The following is a 17,767-nucleotide window of genomic DNA, read 5'->3' as shown; positions in this document are numbered from 1 at the left end:
GAAACTCTAGAGAAGACCGGACAGGATGAGAGAGGAGGGAATGGGTAGCAACAAATGTGTCTGAGATCAATGACATGTGTTGTGGTGTAGTGGAGGACTGGAGAAGGAAAATAAGGTTGCCACCCTGCAGGGAGGAGGCCACAGTGTTAGTTAATTCTAGTTAGTTAACATATAAGGCAATATTTGTTTCAGGAGTATAATTTAGTGATTCATCACTTAAATATAACACCCAGTGTTCAATATAAGCAGATTTCTTGGCACATTGCCTTTAATTTTGACTGTCTAATAGAAATCCTGTATCCTTGGTGATTTTATCATGGAAGAGGCTAGGTCCTTTTTAAAAGTTATTTTAGTGCAAGGACAAAAAAGGGAAGACATCTGGACATCTATCCAATGAGTAGGCCTAATGAGGGACTAAATCACCATTCCCCTTCTGGATTCCTTAGCAGAGAGTGATTCTCAAACAGAGCAGGGAAAAACCAGCCTCAGAATGAAGGCTCAGATTTCTGCTGTCTAGCTTTCCTTATCCTATAGCCGTGATAATTCCTAACCCTTCAGGATCTAGCTCAACTGCCAACTCCACAGGAAGTGCCAGAACAGGGACTGGAGTAGAGCTCTATTTTCTGTGTTCCAACTGTCATGTGAGTCTCCTTCAGTTCATCCTGTGGTTATATTCTAAATACTGGTGCACCTGACCATCATCACCTCCAAACTCCAACATATCAGGTCTTTCTTGACTTGCATCCCAGTGCCTGATATGATGCTCTGATATATGCTCTGCATATAACAAGTAGTTAATAATTGCTTGATATATTTTTTATTTGAGGAATAATTCACATATATTATAACAGTTTCTGGTGTATGACATGATTTAATATTTGTATATATTGCAAAATGATCACCACAATAAGTCTACTTAACATCTGCTACCATATAGGGTTATGGAATTTTCTTTTCCTTGTCATGAGAACTCTTAGAAACTTTCAAATATGCAATATATTTATATTACTGTATTATATGGAGCATTAGTTTTATGTATATATACATATATATATACATACATATATATGTATAGTATTAACTACAGTCACCATGTTGTACTTTATGTCCCCATGACTTATTTATTCTATAACTGAAGTTTGTACCTTTTGACTCCCTCTTCACCCATTCTGCCTACATCCACGCCCTGCCTCTGGCAACCACCAATCTGTTTTCTTTACCTAGCTTGGTTTTTGTTTGTTGTTTTTTTTAAAGATTCCACATGAGAGAGATCATATAGTATTTGTCTTTGACCTTTTTCATTTAGCATAATGTCTTCAAAAGTCTATCGATGTTGTTGCAAATGGCAAGATTTCATGCCAACCCTGGCCCTGTATGGTCAAAAATTCATATAAAACTTGACTCCCCCAAAACTTAACTACTAATAGCTTACTGCTGACTGGAAACCTTACCAATAACATAAACAATTAACATATATTTTGTACATTATATATGTATTATCTACTGTATTCTTACAATAAAGCTAGAAAAAAGAAAAAAATTAAAATCATAAGGAAGAGAAAATATATTTGCAGTACTATAAAAAATCTGCATATAAGTGGCCCCTGCAGTTCAAATTCATGTTGTTCAAGGGTCAACTGTATGTACATACCAAATCTTTATTCATCCATTGAAGGACACTTAGGTTGTTTTCATATTTTGGCTACTGCAAATAATGCTGCAATGAACATGGGGATACACTGATCTTTTGAGTTAATATTTTTTGTTTTCTTTAGATAAATACCTGGCAGTGGAATTGCTGCATCATTTGATAGTTGTATTTTTAATTTTTGAGCAACTTCATCTGCTTTCCTAGTGGCTGCACCAATTTATATTTCCACCAACAGTGCACAAGAGTTTCTTCTACATCCTTGCCAACACTTGTTATTTTCTTGTCTTTTTGTTATCAGCCATTCTAACAGGTGTGAGGTGATATCTCATCATGATTTTGATTTGCATTTTCCTGAAGATGAGTAATGTTGAGTACTTTTTCATGTACCTGTTGGCCATTTGTATGTCTTCCTTAGAAAATTATGTGATAAATTAATGAGGTTTGAGACGCGTGTAACAAAGACTTTCATATTATACCTGTGATAGAGACATAAGGGTTGGAGTCATAGCTAGCTGAATAACTCTCTTCGGAGTTGTAAATAGCAGATGGATGTCAACCCAAGAAAGGTCTCTAATTAGTATTTCACATAGTACTATTCTCTATGATTTATATATAGCATATAAAATGTGTAGAAAACAAAGCAGAAAAGGGTAACTACATTCAAAATTACTAACAAGATAGTACTAATTTAGTGATTTTTACTCTTGAGGAAAAAATAAGATTAGAGTGTACATGTGACCATGATCTGAATGGCTGACTACCAGGTAGAAGAAGTGGTTGACTTGTTCTGTGTTGCACCAGAAAGCAGGACTTAAACTACTGGATAGATAGTCCTTATACTTAAATTCTTTACTATAAGGAAGAGTTTCCTAAAATTCACGCCGTGAAGCAATGGGTCGTCTGAAATAGTAAGGTTTCTTCTCACCACAAAAATTTAGGCAGAAGTTGATAGGATTTCTGCATTAGATTTGAACTGGGACTAGCTGGTGTCTAATTTTTCTATTGGTTCCTATCACTCAGACTCCGACTGGGGTGCTTCAGGGCAGAGAATGTGTCCTAATCAACAGTATATTCTTAACACTAGCTTGGCAGAAGTTTATATAAAAAAGATGGAAGATTTTTAGCACAGAAATTATATATATATAAACAGTAATAATACCATTTATCATGGTTTCATGACTCCTCTCTCAAGTAAAAGTCAATTTCAATACATATCATTACACCAAAATTTTCTATATTGAACATGATTAGATTTTTATCTTTATTACTTGATCTTGAGTATAAATTTATTTTAAAGTCTTTTTCCTATCTACCAAAATTTTATATTTATATATTTTTCAAATATTTTATATTATTTATAGAGGTACTGTATTACACTTAAAATTATAAAACTTTAATCTGTATTTATTTTTATTTTGTTATTCAGTTTTTTGACAGAATTTTTAAAATTCACAAACGTTTGACTGTTAAACATTTCCTATTTTTAGCCTCTTGTAACTTACCTAATAGCCTAAATCTCTTTATTCAGTCGCCCCACTTCATCAGCACATTTATTGGTTTCCACATTACTGATTCAGCATTTTAGCTTATTGAGGTAAGGGCACCATCTAGTGGTGAGAACATGTAGCTGCTTGGTTTTACATCAATTACCCTAGTTTTTCCCCCTAATTTGTTTCTACCACTTTTAGGTAAATAAAAAGGAAATTAATCACAATTTTAAAAATAGTAAATTAATTAATTAATTAAAAATACTATTAAGAATAATTGTTTACTACCAGTGAGTGGAATGAAACCTGCCTTTTTTTTTTTTTTTTTTTTTTTTACCAAGGGATCTCTAGATGACATGATAGTTTGGATCTTAAAAACTATCTAAATACAAATTTCTTCCTTTTTCTATTAAGAGGAAAAGTTCTCAAAGGGAAGGAGTCAAGCCGTTAGTGATGAGCAATCTCTACCACAGTTTAGTCATCTCAGGAAATATCAGTACCTTGTCCTCAACAATTAAAACCCTGGCATTTCAGCCTGAAGTGATGGCTTCAGGCCAATCAAGACATTGAATATGTCACTAAGACACCACCATCTGAGCATCCAGTGAAATGTCTTTGCTGCCAGCGCCAGTGTCACAAAGAATATTTTCAATCTCATTGCTTATTTTAAAAACTCATGTGAGCACCATTTCCCTCAAAAGTCAGCATATGCCAGCTAGGAAAAGCGAAGTTTTTTATTCATTGGCAATTTCTTTGCATGGCATGCAAAACTGCAAACTCAAGGACTATAATTTGCTAGTATTTCCAATTTTCGTTTTCATTCAGTATCAAGAGACTTATTACTCAAATGCCAACTTGTCTCTGGAAATAAAGGAGAATATGAAGTAAACTTTACATGCATTCTCTTATTTGGGTAGTAATTTCTTTTTGCTGTATGCATAATTGGTGCTCTATCTTTCCAGTGTAAATATAGCTAACAAAATAAATTTCAATAGAAAGTTCCTCTGTAGAGAGCATTTTCTGAATTGGTAGAAGGTTGGGCTGGATTATCTCTAAGATCTTTCCTAGCTCTTAAGATTTTCAATTATGCTATTAACATACCCTGAGTTTATAAAACAATCAACAATCAGAATCCAATAATTCCATATGGAATTGAAGCCAGAGTTAATATGCAGAATTCTGAAGCATGAATAATTTCATTCATTTACTCAATAAATACTATGTATCTAATATGTGCTAGACATTATTCTAGGTATTTGAGATATTGTAGTGGAAAATATAGACAAATTCCCTGCTCCAGTGGAGTTTCTATCATCCAGAAGAGAATTTAAAATTAAAAAATTTAAAATATAAGATGACATAAGAGCAAAGAAGAAAAATAAAGCAGAATGGCTGAATAGAGAGTATGAGAGAGAGGCAGAGGGAGAAGGGTGAAGAAGGCAAAGAATGTTCAGGGAAGGCCCCACTAATAAGGGAATATCTGGTCATGTAACTGGATGAAGCAAATGAAAGAGAAAATCATGTGGAAATCCATAAGAAGAGCATTTCAGGCAGAGGAAGTAAAAAACACCTGAGGCAGAGGTGGTGTTGGTCTGTTCCAGGAACAGTGAGGAAAAATGCTCTCTAGAGGACTTTTTTATTGTAATTTATTCTTAGAAAAGATGTTAAATAACAGAATTATTAGCTGTGACCAAGCACAGTAAGTGAGGGGCAGGGTAGTAGGAGAGATGAGAGTGCAGAAGTTGTAAAGGTATGTGTGTAAGGGGCGGGTGTGGGAGGATTATGGGGAGTCTTAACAAGGACTTAGGCTTTTCCTCTGAGATGGGAAACCACTGGAGAGTTTGAACAGAGGAGTGATATGATCTGACTTATTTTTAAAGGATTACTCTGCTTTGTGGAGACTATACTATAGGGCAATGAAGGCATAAGCAGGGAGTCCAATTAGAATTAATCCATGTGAGAAACAAGGGTGACTGTGGTGGCAGTGATTTAGTACAATGGTATAGTTAACAGGCAAAAATAACTTCTTAGAAGACAGTGACACCTTCTGGCTCACAGAAAGACTTACAAAGTTTTACAACAGAAGAGAGCCAATGTAAAAGCCATGAATGAAGTTCTGAAAGGAGAAAAAGAACGGTAATATTCTGTAACTTGACAGAACCCAACAAATTCATGGCCAACAAAAACTACCCTAAGAATGAGAGGGTTTTCTTCAGAGGTGATTGCTCTGTAATATTAATGGAGGATGTGAGCCAGACGCAAGGGCTAACTCACTTGAGTGACTGTGGTTTGTCCTAGGGCTCATCTTTGGAATTCCTCCAAAGATAATCTGGGAGCTAGGGCAAAGAATGCTGGATGTGGCTGCAATGTGCACTGCAGGCCTGTGTGCTCTGACTCATAATTCATGCTTTGCCTGTGACTGGTCAAATGAAGCTATGCATAAGAAACAGGGAAAGAGAACACTTCACAAAATGGGAGATTGTGATTGTGCTCTGTTAAACTCTTATATGATTTGTTTTCTGACTATATGTAAGCTATTTCTCATTACCATTTCCAGTTCTAAATTTGAAACACATCTTTTTCTGGGAAAGACACATCTTTTTCTGGGAAAGGCTGTTGAATATTCTTTTCAATATTATTTGCAAATGCTCAATATCGACTGGATATCAATATTAATAACAAAGCAAAAAGTGTACCTCGGAAGACAAGACAGAATGAATATATCACTCTAATTCTGTACTTATAAGAAGAAAAGTAGATATAAATAATGAATTCAATTTTACTGTACCTTCCTTTCACTTAAAATAATCATTATAGCCCATGTTACCTTTTGCACAAAGATAAGAAAACCTGGATGCTGGACAGTGATAAAAAAGGAGACTTATAGATCTTTATTAAGAAAAAAGAAGATTCAGCCTACCGTGGTGATGTAGCGGGAGTGGAATTCTGGAGCATCTTTCAAGAACGTGAGGCCAGGGTGTGTATCCACCACATCCTGAAGAAGATTAAAAACAAAACTAAATTGACAAGCATACCAAAAAACAAAACAGGAAAACAAACATGCCAACAGAATTTTTCCTTCTTGTAGAATAGCCAGTTGAGCAAACCTGTTATTTTTAGAACACTGAACAATGCACTTAAAATTTGAGACTATTAAATTCAAATTTTATTACATGCATACTTATGTATGCTTTTTGATATGCTAGTATACTTGAATAAGACATTAGCATTTTAATTTAGCTATATTTGGTGAATTGTGAATCAAATATCTTAGAGGTACATAACAGAAATTCTAACATGTCAAGGCATGTCAGGGAAATTCATCCCTAGGGACTGTTGAGAGAAATTTACACAGAAAAGATGATCAAGCCAACTACAATGATTCTTTTTAACCTAGAGACATAGGAAATTTCTGAGGAAAAAAACCAGCCATGTAGCCAAGTAGTCTGAAATTTATGTTAAATTCTGTGAATCAGTTAATGTCCATCAAAATAACTGGGTGGACAAATCTTATTTAATGGATTTAATTTTATTTTAAAGTCTGCTATCTTATTTTCATGAAAGACTGTTAGAATTTAAAACTCTGAAATACCATTTTTATTTTCTTTTTTTTTTTTTTTCCATTTTTATTTTCTAATTAGATTTTTAAACCACTTTGAGTGAATCTAGAGAATCTACTGGAGATAATTACTGTTAATTTAACAACCAGAGGCAGCAGCAGTGCCAACATGGATATAATCTATTAATGACCTAGTTATAAATGGGCAGACATCAATTATATCTCTTTTGATTCTTCAGAACAGTTAGCTATCCATATCTACCAACACAGTATCAAACAAATGGAGCTTCTTCTTCTTTTTTTTTTTTTTTTAAGAGAACTCTAGAACTTTATTACAAGTGGAGCTGACTGCAAGGGGGCCCCGTTCTCCAGTCTTTCTTCACCACCCTCTTCCTCTTAACATATCCCTCCATGACAGGTCACTAAGCCATGAAGGAAGAGGAGTCTGGGGAGAATGAAAAGGGGCAATGCCTTCTCCAAAGTCCTCTGAACAACTAGAGTCTTTCTGGCTCCAGCTGAGAATCTTCTAGTGGAAGGGGTGAGAGATTCCCCTCTCATCTCCAAGGTCCTCCATGTCTATATCCTGGGGTGCTTTTGTCTTCTTTTGCTGCTTGGGCTGTGGTCCACTAGTCCTGACTGGCCTTGTGGGGGCTTCCACTTCCATGGCTGCTTTCTCTTTCTGGGCCAGCCAGATCTGCTGGAGGAGCTTTCTGCGCTTCTTCCCAGACAGAGTAATGTTGGCACAGGCACTGGACGCCTGCTTCTTCAAGTGTTGCCGTGTGATCAGCCCTTCGTCTATCACAGCCCCGACTACCCGATGCTTCAGTCGCCTCTCCCGGTTCAACACCCGCCAGCGCTAGAACAGCTTCTTCTTCAGCTCCGTTCGGGGCCGGTTGATCTTCCCCCCAGGAGGCCCCATGGCTGCTCAGCAAACGTGGTTCCAAGACCACGTTTTGCCTCCCCAATGGACCTTACTATTTAACTTTTTATTTGGAAATCATTTTAGACTTATGGAAAAGCTACAAAAATATTAGAGATTTCCTATGCCCTTCTCCCAGCTTCCCATAATGGTAACAACTTACAAACCATAGTACAATGATCAAAACTAGGAAACGAACACTGATACAATACTAAACTATAGACATTATTCAAATTTTACTAGCTTTTCCTGTAGTGTCCTTTTCTGTTCCAGGATCCTATGCTGCATTTAGTTCTTTTTTAAAAAAATTTTTATTTAGATTCAATTTAGTTACCATATATACTGTATTATTGGTTTCAGGGGTAGAGTTCAGTGATTCATCAGTTGCATATAACACCCAGTACTCATTACATCAAGTGCCCTCCTTAAAACTCATCACTCATCCCCCTACTTACCTCCCCTCTAGCAACCCTTAGTTTGTTTCCTATAGTTAAGAGTCTCAGGTTTGCCTCCCTGTTTTTATATTATTTTATATTCTCTTCCCCTATGTTCATCTGCTTTGTTTCTTAAATTCCACGCAAGTGAAATCATATGGTATTTGTCTTTCTCTGAATGACTTATTTCACTTTGTATTAATACCCTCCAGTTCCATCCATGTCATTCCAAGTGGCAAGACTTCATTTTTTTGATGGCGCAGTAATATTCCATTCTGCATATACATCACTTCTTTATCTGTTCATCTGTCAATGGACATCTGGGCTCTTTTCATCATTTGGTTGTTGTAGACATTGCTGCTATAAACGATGGGGTGCATGTGCCCCTTCAAGTAACTATTTTTGTATCCTTCAGATAAATACCTGGTAGTACAATTGCTGGGTGGTAGGACAGCTTTATTTTTAACTTTTTGAGGAACCTCCATACTGTTTTCCAGAATACCTACATCAATTTGCATTCCCACCAACAATGTAAGAGGGTTCCCCCTTTCTCCACATCCTCCCCAACATCTGTTATTTCCTGACTTGTTCATTTTAGCCATTTTGACCGGTGTGAGGTGGTATCTCATTGTGGTTGTGATTTGTATTTCCCTGATGCCAAGTGATGTGGAGCATTTTTCATGTGTCTGGTGGCCATTTGTATGTCTTCTTTGGAGAAATGTCTGTTAATGTCTTCTGCCCTTTTCTTAACTGGATTTTTTGTTTCTTGGGTGTTGAGTTTGATAAGTTCTTTATAGATTTTGGATACTAGCCCTTTATCTGATAAGTCATTTGTAAATATCTTCTCCTATTCCATAGATTGCTTTTTTTAAAAAAAAAAGATTTATTAATGAGAGACACACACAGAGAGAGGTAGACACACAAGCAGAGACACAGGCAGAGGGAGAAGCAGGCTCCATGAACGGAGCCTGATGTGGGACTCGATCCCGAGTCTCCAGGATCACGCTCTGGGCTGAAGGTGGCGCTAAACCGCTGAGCCACCAGGGCTGCAGAGATTGCCTTTTGTTGATGCATTTAAGTTTCTGTGTCTAACTGGTCTCTCCTGATCTTTGACAGTTCCTTGCTCTTGTACTTCATGGTTTTGACTTTTTTTTTTTTTTTTTTTTTAAAGAGAGAGAGACAACACAAGTGGGTAGATGCAGACAGAGGGAAAGAGAGAATCCCAAACAGGCTTCATGGTCAACACAGAACCCAACATGGGCTTGATCTCACGAACCTGAAATCATGACCTGAACCAAAGGCACTTAACTGACAGACACCCCTGGTGCCCCTGATTTCACCAGTCATTTGTGGAACCTGATTGTGACATTTATACTGTGGTGCTTATCTAATAGTGATTTTGTATTTTTCTCATTCTTTCTACGTTGAATAACTGGAATTCTTCTGTAAGGAGGAGCTATTCCTCCTCTCCCATGTATTTATTTGTTCAAGTCATATCAGTATAGACTCATGGGTATTTATTTTATTCTAAGGGTTACAATCCAACACTATCATTATTTATTTTGTTGCTCAAATTGATCTTTCTCTGGCCACTGTCAGGTTGGCCACTGTGTCCTCTTGACATGCTCTATCCTTTTGTGAGCACTTTTATATTTTCTGGTATCATAAGATGGTCCACGCTCATCTTATATTTTCCTTGTTCCAGCCCTGGAACCAACTTTTTTCTCAAATAGTCCTGGTTCCTTTATTGGAAAATGATATTTAAAAACCATTTAGAAATATGGGTACATTATCATTAGGGTGTCATTGCTCCTGGACCCTCTTAGCAGGAAGAACTAGGAATACAGATATGTACAGCAGTCTCCCCTTATTTACAGGGGATATGTTCCAAGACTCCCAGCAGATGCCTGAAATTGCAAATAGTTCTGAACCCTCTACACATTATACATAGGTATACATACCTACCTACAAATACATATACCCTATATTCTTATACACATTTTTTCTTATACATATGAAAAAGTTTAATTTAGAAATTAGCCATAGTAAGAGAGTTAACAATATTAAAATGTAGCAATTATAATATATTTCAATAAAAGTTATGCAAATGTGATTTCTGTCTCTCAAAATATCTCATTGTACTGTACTCACCCTTTTACTTCTTGTGATAGGAGATGAAAAAACGTCTACATGATGAGATGAAGTGAGGCATGGAGCAGGCATTGTGATGTAGCCCTAGGCTACTATTGACCTTCTGATGTTATGTCAGGAGGATCATCTGTTTCTAGACTGCATTTGACCGTGAATAACTAAAACTGCATACAAGGGTGGGGGGAACTCCTCTATACTAATCCAAACATACACACTTAAATTTCTATCTTGACGTATATATACTAAAAACTATGTAATCATATAGATAATGGAATCTAATACTATACCACAAGGTTCATTCTAACCTTCTCTTTCCTTTGTAACCTTAACAGAATTCCCAACCCATATTCCATTGAGAAACAAATTTACTAAACAGAGTATGGTATTAGTGTATAGTTCTTTTTGTCTCTGGTCTTACAGTATCCAGTTAAAATACTGCTTTCCACAGTTACTCAGGTTAGCCCTCTCCTGTTCTTCCTTTATCCTCTTTAATGCAGTTATAATTCAGTACAGTTTGTTACTGCTTATTATTTTATTCTGAGTTTCTTTCCCACAGGTCCAGATTGGTTTTAATTCATTACTTATTTCTTGGAGGGAGAGTATTTGAACATTACTATGGTTCTAAGAGTCAAAGTTAATACAGAATTGACATCTTAACAATATCAAGTCCTCCACCCATAAAGAACACCTCTCTCTCCATTTATATAAATCTTATTTTAATTCCTCTCAGCAATGTTTTGCTGTATTTAGCATGCATGTCTTACACACCTTTTGTCAGGTTCATCTCTAAGCATTTAATATTTTTGGGTGGTATTATAATGGTATTTTTAAAATTTCAATTTCTAATTGTTTATTGCTATTATATAGAAAGAAAATTGATTTTTGTATACTGATCATGTTATCTATAAACATGCTAAGCTTATTAAGTACAGCTTTAGCAGCACCCCATGAATTCTGACATGCTTTCAATTTCATTCAGTTCAAGATATTTCTTAATTTTCCTTTTGATTTCTTCTCTCATGGTTTTTAAAATTTTATTTAAATTAATTAACATATTATGTATTATTAGTTTCAGAGGTAGAGGTCAGTGACTCATCAGTCTTCTATAATACCCAGTGCTCATTACATCACATGCCCTACTTAATGTCCATCATCCAGTTACCTTGTCCCCCGACCTCCCTCCCTCCAGCGACCTTCTGTTTGATTCCTATGACTAAGAGCCTCTTAAGGTTTGTTTCCCTCTGATTTTTTTCCGTTTTTTTCTCCCGTCTCTTCTCCCATGATCCTCTATTTGACTTACTTCACTTAGCATATCTTCTAGTTCCACCCATGTCATTATTGCAAATGGCAAGATTACATTTTTTTGATGGCTAAATAGTAGTCCATATGTATATACACACAAAGACATATATATACACACGCACACACACACACATACACACACACACCGCATCTTTATCCATTCATCTGTTGATGGACATCTGGGCTCTTTCTGTTGTTTGGCTATTGTCTGCTATAAACATTGCTGCTATAAGCACTGGGGTGCAGTGCCTGTTTGGATCACTATATTTGTCTCTTTGGGGTAAATACCCAGTAGTGCAATTGCTGGGTCTTAGGGTAGCTCTATTTTCAACTTTTTGAGGAACCTCCATATTGCTTTCCAGAGTGGCTGCACCAGCTTGCATTCCCACCAACAGTGTAAGAGGGTTTGTTTCCCTTTCTCCACATTCTCACCAACATCTGTCATTTCCTGACTTGTTAATTTTAGCCATTCTGACTGGTGTGAAGTGGTATCTCATTGTGGTTTTATTGTATTTCCCTGAGGCTGAATGATGTGAAGCATTTTCATGTGTCTGTTGACTCATGGTTATTTAAAAGTGTTTAGTTATTAAATATTTAGAAATCTTCAGAGATCTTTAATTATTTCTAATTTAATTCCATTAAAGTCAAAGAAATACTTTTTGAGCTGAATTTAAAAAATTAAGGGCAGCCTGGGTGGCTCAGCAGTTTAGCACCACCTTCGGCCCAGGGCGTGATCCTGGAGACCCGGGATCGAGTCCCATGTCAGGCTCCCGGCATGGAGCCTCCTTCTCCCTCCTCCTGTGTCTCTGCTTCTCTCTCTCTCTCTCTCTATGTCTATCATAAATAAATAAGTAAATAAATCTTTTTAAAAAAAACAAAACTTTAAAAAAAAAAACAAGTTGAGAAAAAAATCAGTAAGAATATAGAACACTTGACAAACACCATCAACCAACTTGACCTAATTGACATTTATATACCAGACAGCTGTCTCTCATGAATAAATAAACCTTTAAAAAAATAAATTGAAATTTGTTCTATGGCCCAGAATATGGTCTATCTCGGTAAATACTGTGTACATGTTAAAGGAATGTGTATTCTACTGCTGTCTGGTAAAGTGTAATATAAATGTCAATTTGGTCAAGTTGGTTGATGGTGTTTGTCAAGTGTTCTATATTCTTATTGATTTTTTTCTCAATTTGTTTTTTTTTTAAAGTTTTGTTTTTTTTAAAAAGATTTATTTACTTATTTATTTATGATAGACATAGACATAGAGAGAGAGAGAGAGAGAGAGAGAGAAGCAGAGACACAGGAGGAGGGAGAAGCAGGCTCCATGCCGGGAGCCCGACGTGGGACTCGATCCCGGGACTCCAGGATTGCGCCCTGGCACCAAACTGCTGAGCCACCCAGGGATCCCCTCTCAACTTGTTTATTATTGAGAACAGCACATGGAAATCTACAATTGTAATTGTGACAGTATCCTTGCAATTCTATCAGATTTTGCTTCATGCATTTTGAAGGTCTGTTATAAGGTTCATAAACATTTAGAATTGTCACACTGTTATATTCTTTAGGAATTATTATATTCTTGATTAACTGAATCCTTTATCTTTATCTAGCAATATTATGTGCTTTAAAAATTACTTGTCTGAAGGGCATCTGGGTGGCTGTCAGTTAAATGTCTGCCTTCTGCTCTGGTCATGATCTCAGGGTCCTGGGATCAAGCCCCGCATCAGGCTCCCTGCTCAGTGGTGAGCCTGCTTCTTCTGCTGCCCCTGCCTGTGCTCTTTCTCTCTCTCTCAAATAAATAAAATCTTTAAAAAACAAACAACGCCCACCCCCCAAACCCTACTGTGTCTGGTATTAAATAGCCACCCAGCTTTCTTTTCTTTTTGCAGCAAAAAACCCACATAAAATTCATCCAATAATTTTTGACTATACAGTACAATATTGTAAACATCTTGTACACTGTTGTACACCAAATCCCTCCCACCCCAATCCAATCCTGAATGACTGAATCTCTAGACCCACCAAACAACAATTCCCCCACACACTCCCCCCAGCCTTTGGCAACTACCTCACTTCATCCTAGGAGTTTGACTACTTTAGATACCTCATATAAATGGAATAGTACAGTATCTTTTTGTAACTGGCTTATTTCACTTAGCATAATGTCCTCAAAATTTATCCAAGTTGTTACATGTAACAGAATTTACTTTTATTTGAAAACATTCCATTATTCATATATACATATATGTGATATATATATCATATATCACATTTGATATATGATATATATATATATATATATATATATATCACATTTTCTTTATCTGTCCATCTACTGATAGGCATTTAGGTGGCTTTTATTTCTTGGCTATTGTGAATAATGCTCAGTTAATGTGGGAATGCAAATATCTCTTTGAGATTGTTTTCAATTCTTTTCGATATATATCCCAAAGTGGTATTTCTGGGTCATATGGTAGTTGTATTTTAAATTTTTTGAGGAACCTGCATACTATTTTCCATTAAGGTTGTACCCTTTTACATTACAACCATCAATGCATAAACGTTCCGATTTCTCCACATCCTCACCAACACTTTTTTTTTTTCCTAACAGTATCCATTCTAAGAGGTGTGAGGTGATATTTCACTGTGGCTTTGATTCGCATTCCCCTGCTTATTGTGATGATGATGATGATGATGATGATGATGATTTACCGATACTGACCATCTCTTCATATTCTTGTTAGACATTTCGTCTTTGGAGAAATGTCTATTCGAGTCCTTGCCCACTTTAAAATCTGGTTATTTTTATTGTTGTTATTGAGTTGTAGGAGTTCTTGATATAGTCTAGATATTAACCCCTTATCAGATATGTCTGCAAGTATGTTTTTCCATTCTATAGGCTGCCTTTTATTATGCTCTCTCCTTTGCTGTGCAGAGGTTTTAAAGTCTGATGTAGTCCCATTTGTTTAGTTTTGCTTTTGCAGCCTCTGCTTTTTTTTTGTCATATCCATTGCCAAATCCAAATGTAGTGAAGCTTTCCCTGTTTTCTTCTAGGAGTTTTATAGTTTCAGGTCTTATGTTTTGGTCTTTAATCCACTTTGACTTCATTTCTATATAAGAATCTAACTTGGTGGAGATAAGAATCTAACTTCTTTCTTTTACATGTGGATATCCAATTTTTCCAATACCATTTGTTGAAGAGATCATCCTTCAATAAATGGCCTCTATGCTGAAGATCATTTGACTACACATCCAAGAATTTGCACTTTGTAATATATTTTGGAGTTAGAAAGTGTAAAACTTCCAACTTTGTTCTCCTTTCTCAGGATTATTTTGGCCATTCAAGGTCCTTTGAAATTCCATATGGTTTTTAGAATTGTCTCTTACATTTCTGCAAAAAATGCCATTGATATTTTTAAGCTTTATTGGGAAATAAGCAATATACAAAAAATGGTACAAACTTAATACATACAATTTGATAAATTTGGACTTATATGTATACCCCAAGCCATCACCATGATTAAAGTAATAACATATTCATCACTTCCAAAAGTTTCCTTGTGTTTTCTTTTGTCTGTTTTAGTAAGAATACTTAACATGAGATCTATCCTCTTAACAAATTTTAAATTGCACAATATAGTACTGTTAACTATATACACTATGTTGTACAGCAGATGTCTAGAACTTATTTGTCTGGCATAACTAAAACTATATCCACTGAACAACAATTTCATGATTCAACTTATATGAGGTATCTAAAATAGACTCAAAGAAGCACAGAAGAGAATGATGTTCAGGGAATACGGGAAGGGGACCATTTGGATTTTGATAGAGCTTGAGCTGATCTGTATAGATTGTTCTGGGCTGTATGGGCATTTAACAATAAGTCTTTCAAACAATGAGCACAGTATGTCTTTCCATTTATTTTTAAGACCTTTCTTTTGATTAGTGTTAGCATGCTGTATCTTTTTCTCTTTTAATTTAATCTATTTGTGTCTTTAAAGTACATTTCTTTCAGGCAACATATATTTGGGTCTTGCTTTTTTGTCTACTCTGCCATTTGAGGGTACTCACATTACTTATATTTAATGTGTTACTGATCTTAATATGGTTAGGTTTAAGTCTATCATCTTGTTTATACCATCCATTCTTTGTTCCCTTTTTTCTTCCTTTCCTGCCTCTTTTTGAGTTCACTATTTATAAATTCTTGGTTTTGGCGTTTTAGCTATAACTGTTATTTCAGTGGTTGTGTCGGGGAATAGCATACATCTTTAATGTACTACCATCTATTTTCAAGTGATATTATACCACTTCATGGATTATATTTGAACCATACAAGAGTATACTTCCATTTTTCTTCTCTTGGCCTTTATGCAATTGTTGACAAATGGTACTGAGGCATATATTATAAGCACTATAAAACACTGTTGATAGTTTTGTTTAAATAGTTATCTTCTAAAGAGACCTGAGAAATAAAAATCACTTATATCCATTTAGTTACCATTTCTGGAGCTTTTCTTTCTTCTATGTAAATTTGTATTTCTATCTGGTACTATTTTCTTCCTTGACTGAACAACTCCCCTCCCCAAAACCCAAACACTTTTCTTGTACTGCATTTCTGCTGGTGATGAAGACTTTCAACTTTCCTATGCCTCCAAAAAATCTTTAATTTACTTTCATTTTGGAAGATATTTTCACTGGGTATGATGTTTTAAGTTGATAGCTATTTTCTTAGAGTACTTTAAAGATGTTACTCCAATGTTTCTGATTTGGACTGTTTCCAACATGAAATGTACTGTTATCTTCATCTTTGTACCACTTTATGAAATGTAACTATTTTCTCTGGCTGCTATTCAAATTTTCTCTTTATTACTGGTTTTAAACTACTTTATTGTGATGTGCCTTGATATAGTTTTCTTTGCGTTTCTTGTGCTTTGGGCTTATTGAACATCTTGGGTTTGTGAGCTTATAGTTTTTATCCAATATAGCAAATCTGGGGCTATTATCTCTTCAAATAACTTTTCTGTCTGCAATGCAATTTCAGCACTAACTATCCAGAATTGGTACTGATTTCACAGGTTAGGGGCACAGTCCTCTGTAAGACTTCTCTCACTCCAGATACCAGCCATTAACTTTGGGGTTCCCATGTCATCTACATTTCTGACCAACTGGCTATAAATTTGGGGGTTTCTACTATCCCCTTAGGTTTAACAATTTGCCTGAGTGACCCACAGAAATGAAGAAAGTGCTATATAATGATTGCTATTCTACTGTATTCATTCTATTCTATGATTACTATTCGGCCAAACAGGAGATGCAGAGGGAAAAGTCTGAGAAGGCCTGAGACACGAAGCTTCTAATCTCAGGACATGGCACCCTCCCAGTACATCATTGTGCTTCAGTGAGTTTCAACGTCCACAGTTTTTATTGGGTTTCATTAGGTAGGCACACTTGATTAAATCATTGTCCATATGACTGAATTCAATTTCCAAGGCTCCATCCCCTCTTTGGAGGTCCAGTTAATATTACCTGACTGAAAGCCCTAACCTCTAATCACATGGTTGGCCTTTCTGGCACAGCAAGTCTCCATTCTGAAACTATCTGGAGCCCACCATTAATGAGTCATCTCATTAGTATAAACTCAGGCATGGTCCCAGGAGCCCACTCTTTAAAACAAAGACATCTTATCATTTGGGAAATTTCAAGGGTTTAGCAGCTCTGTCCTAAGAACTTGGGACAAAGACCTGATAAATTCTTTATTTTAAATGCCCTCACCTCTCCTTTTTTGCTTGAAGTTATATTCCACAGCTTATGGACGCTCTTTTTATTTTTAATTTCTTTGTGTCTCCATCTCTCATTTTGGATAGTTTCTATTCTATGTCTTCAAATTCACTAATCATTTCACTTCCAATGTTTAATCTGCTATTAATCCAATCTTGTGTATTCTGCACCCCAGACACCTTAGTTTTCATCTCTACAAGTTCAATTTGGGTTTTAAAAAATACATTATCTTCCATGTCTTAACTTTTTGGATAGATGGAATTCAGTTATGATAGCTGTTTTAATGTACTTGTCCAATTCTAACATCTGGGCCAGTTTCAATTGATTTTTTTTCCTTATTATCTGTTGTATTTTTCTGCTTCTTTGCATGCCTGATGACATCAACCATTGTGAATTTCACCTGTTTGAATGCTGGATATTTTTATATTCTTAAAAATATTCTCAAGCTTTGTTCTGGAAGGCTGTTGTTACTTTAAA

At 35.8% G+C, this 17,767-nt stretch overlaps 1 protein-coding gene and 1 pseudogene across 7 annotated transcripts in view; both read right to left on the bottom strand.

Moving 5' to 3' along the window:
* Positions 1–17,767, bottom strand: part of PPP2R3A (protein phosphatase 2 regulatory subunit B''alpha) — a 187,994-nt gene that overhangs the window by 63,935 nt on the left and 106,292 nt on the right. For all 7 annotated transcript variants that reach the window (XM_035704779.2, XM_025448920.3, XM_025448918.3 and 4 more), the window contains one exon: positions 6,059–6,133. In XM_035704779.2, the coding sequence (XP_035560672.1) occupies positions 6,059–6,133 (75 nt within the window). The remainder of the gene's footprint in view (positions 1–6,058; positions 6,134–17,767) is intronic.
* On the bottom strand, positions 6,701–7,631 carry LOC112661062 (uncharacterized protein C11orf98-like; annotated as a pseudogene).

The sequence above is a fragment of the Canis lupus genome, chromosome 23, assembly GCF_003254725.2.
Source record: "Canis lupus dingo isolate Sandy chromosome 23, ASM325472v2, whole genome shotgun sequence".
Lineage (NCBI taxonomy): Eukaryota > Metazoa > Chordata > Mammalia > Carnivora > Canidae > Canis > Canis lupus.
This window is presented reverse-complemented; position numbering and strand designations above follow the sequence as displayed.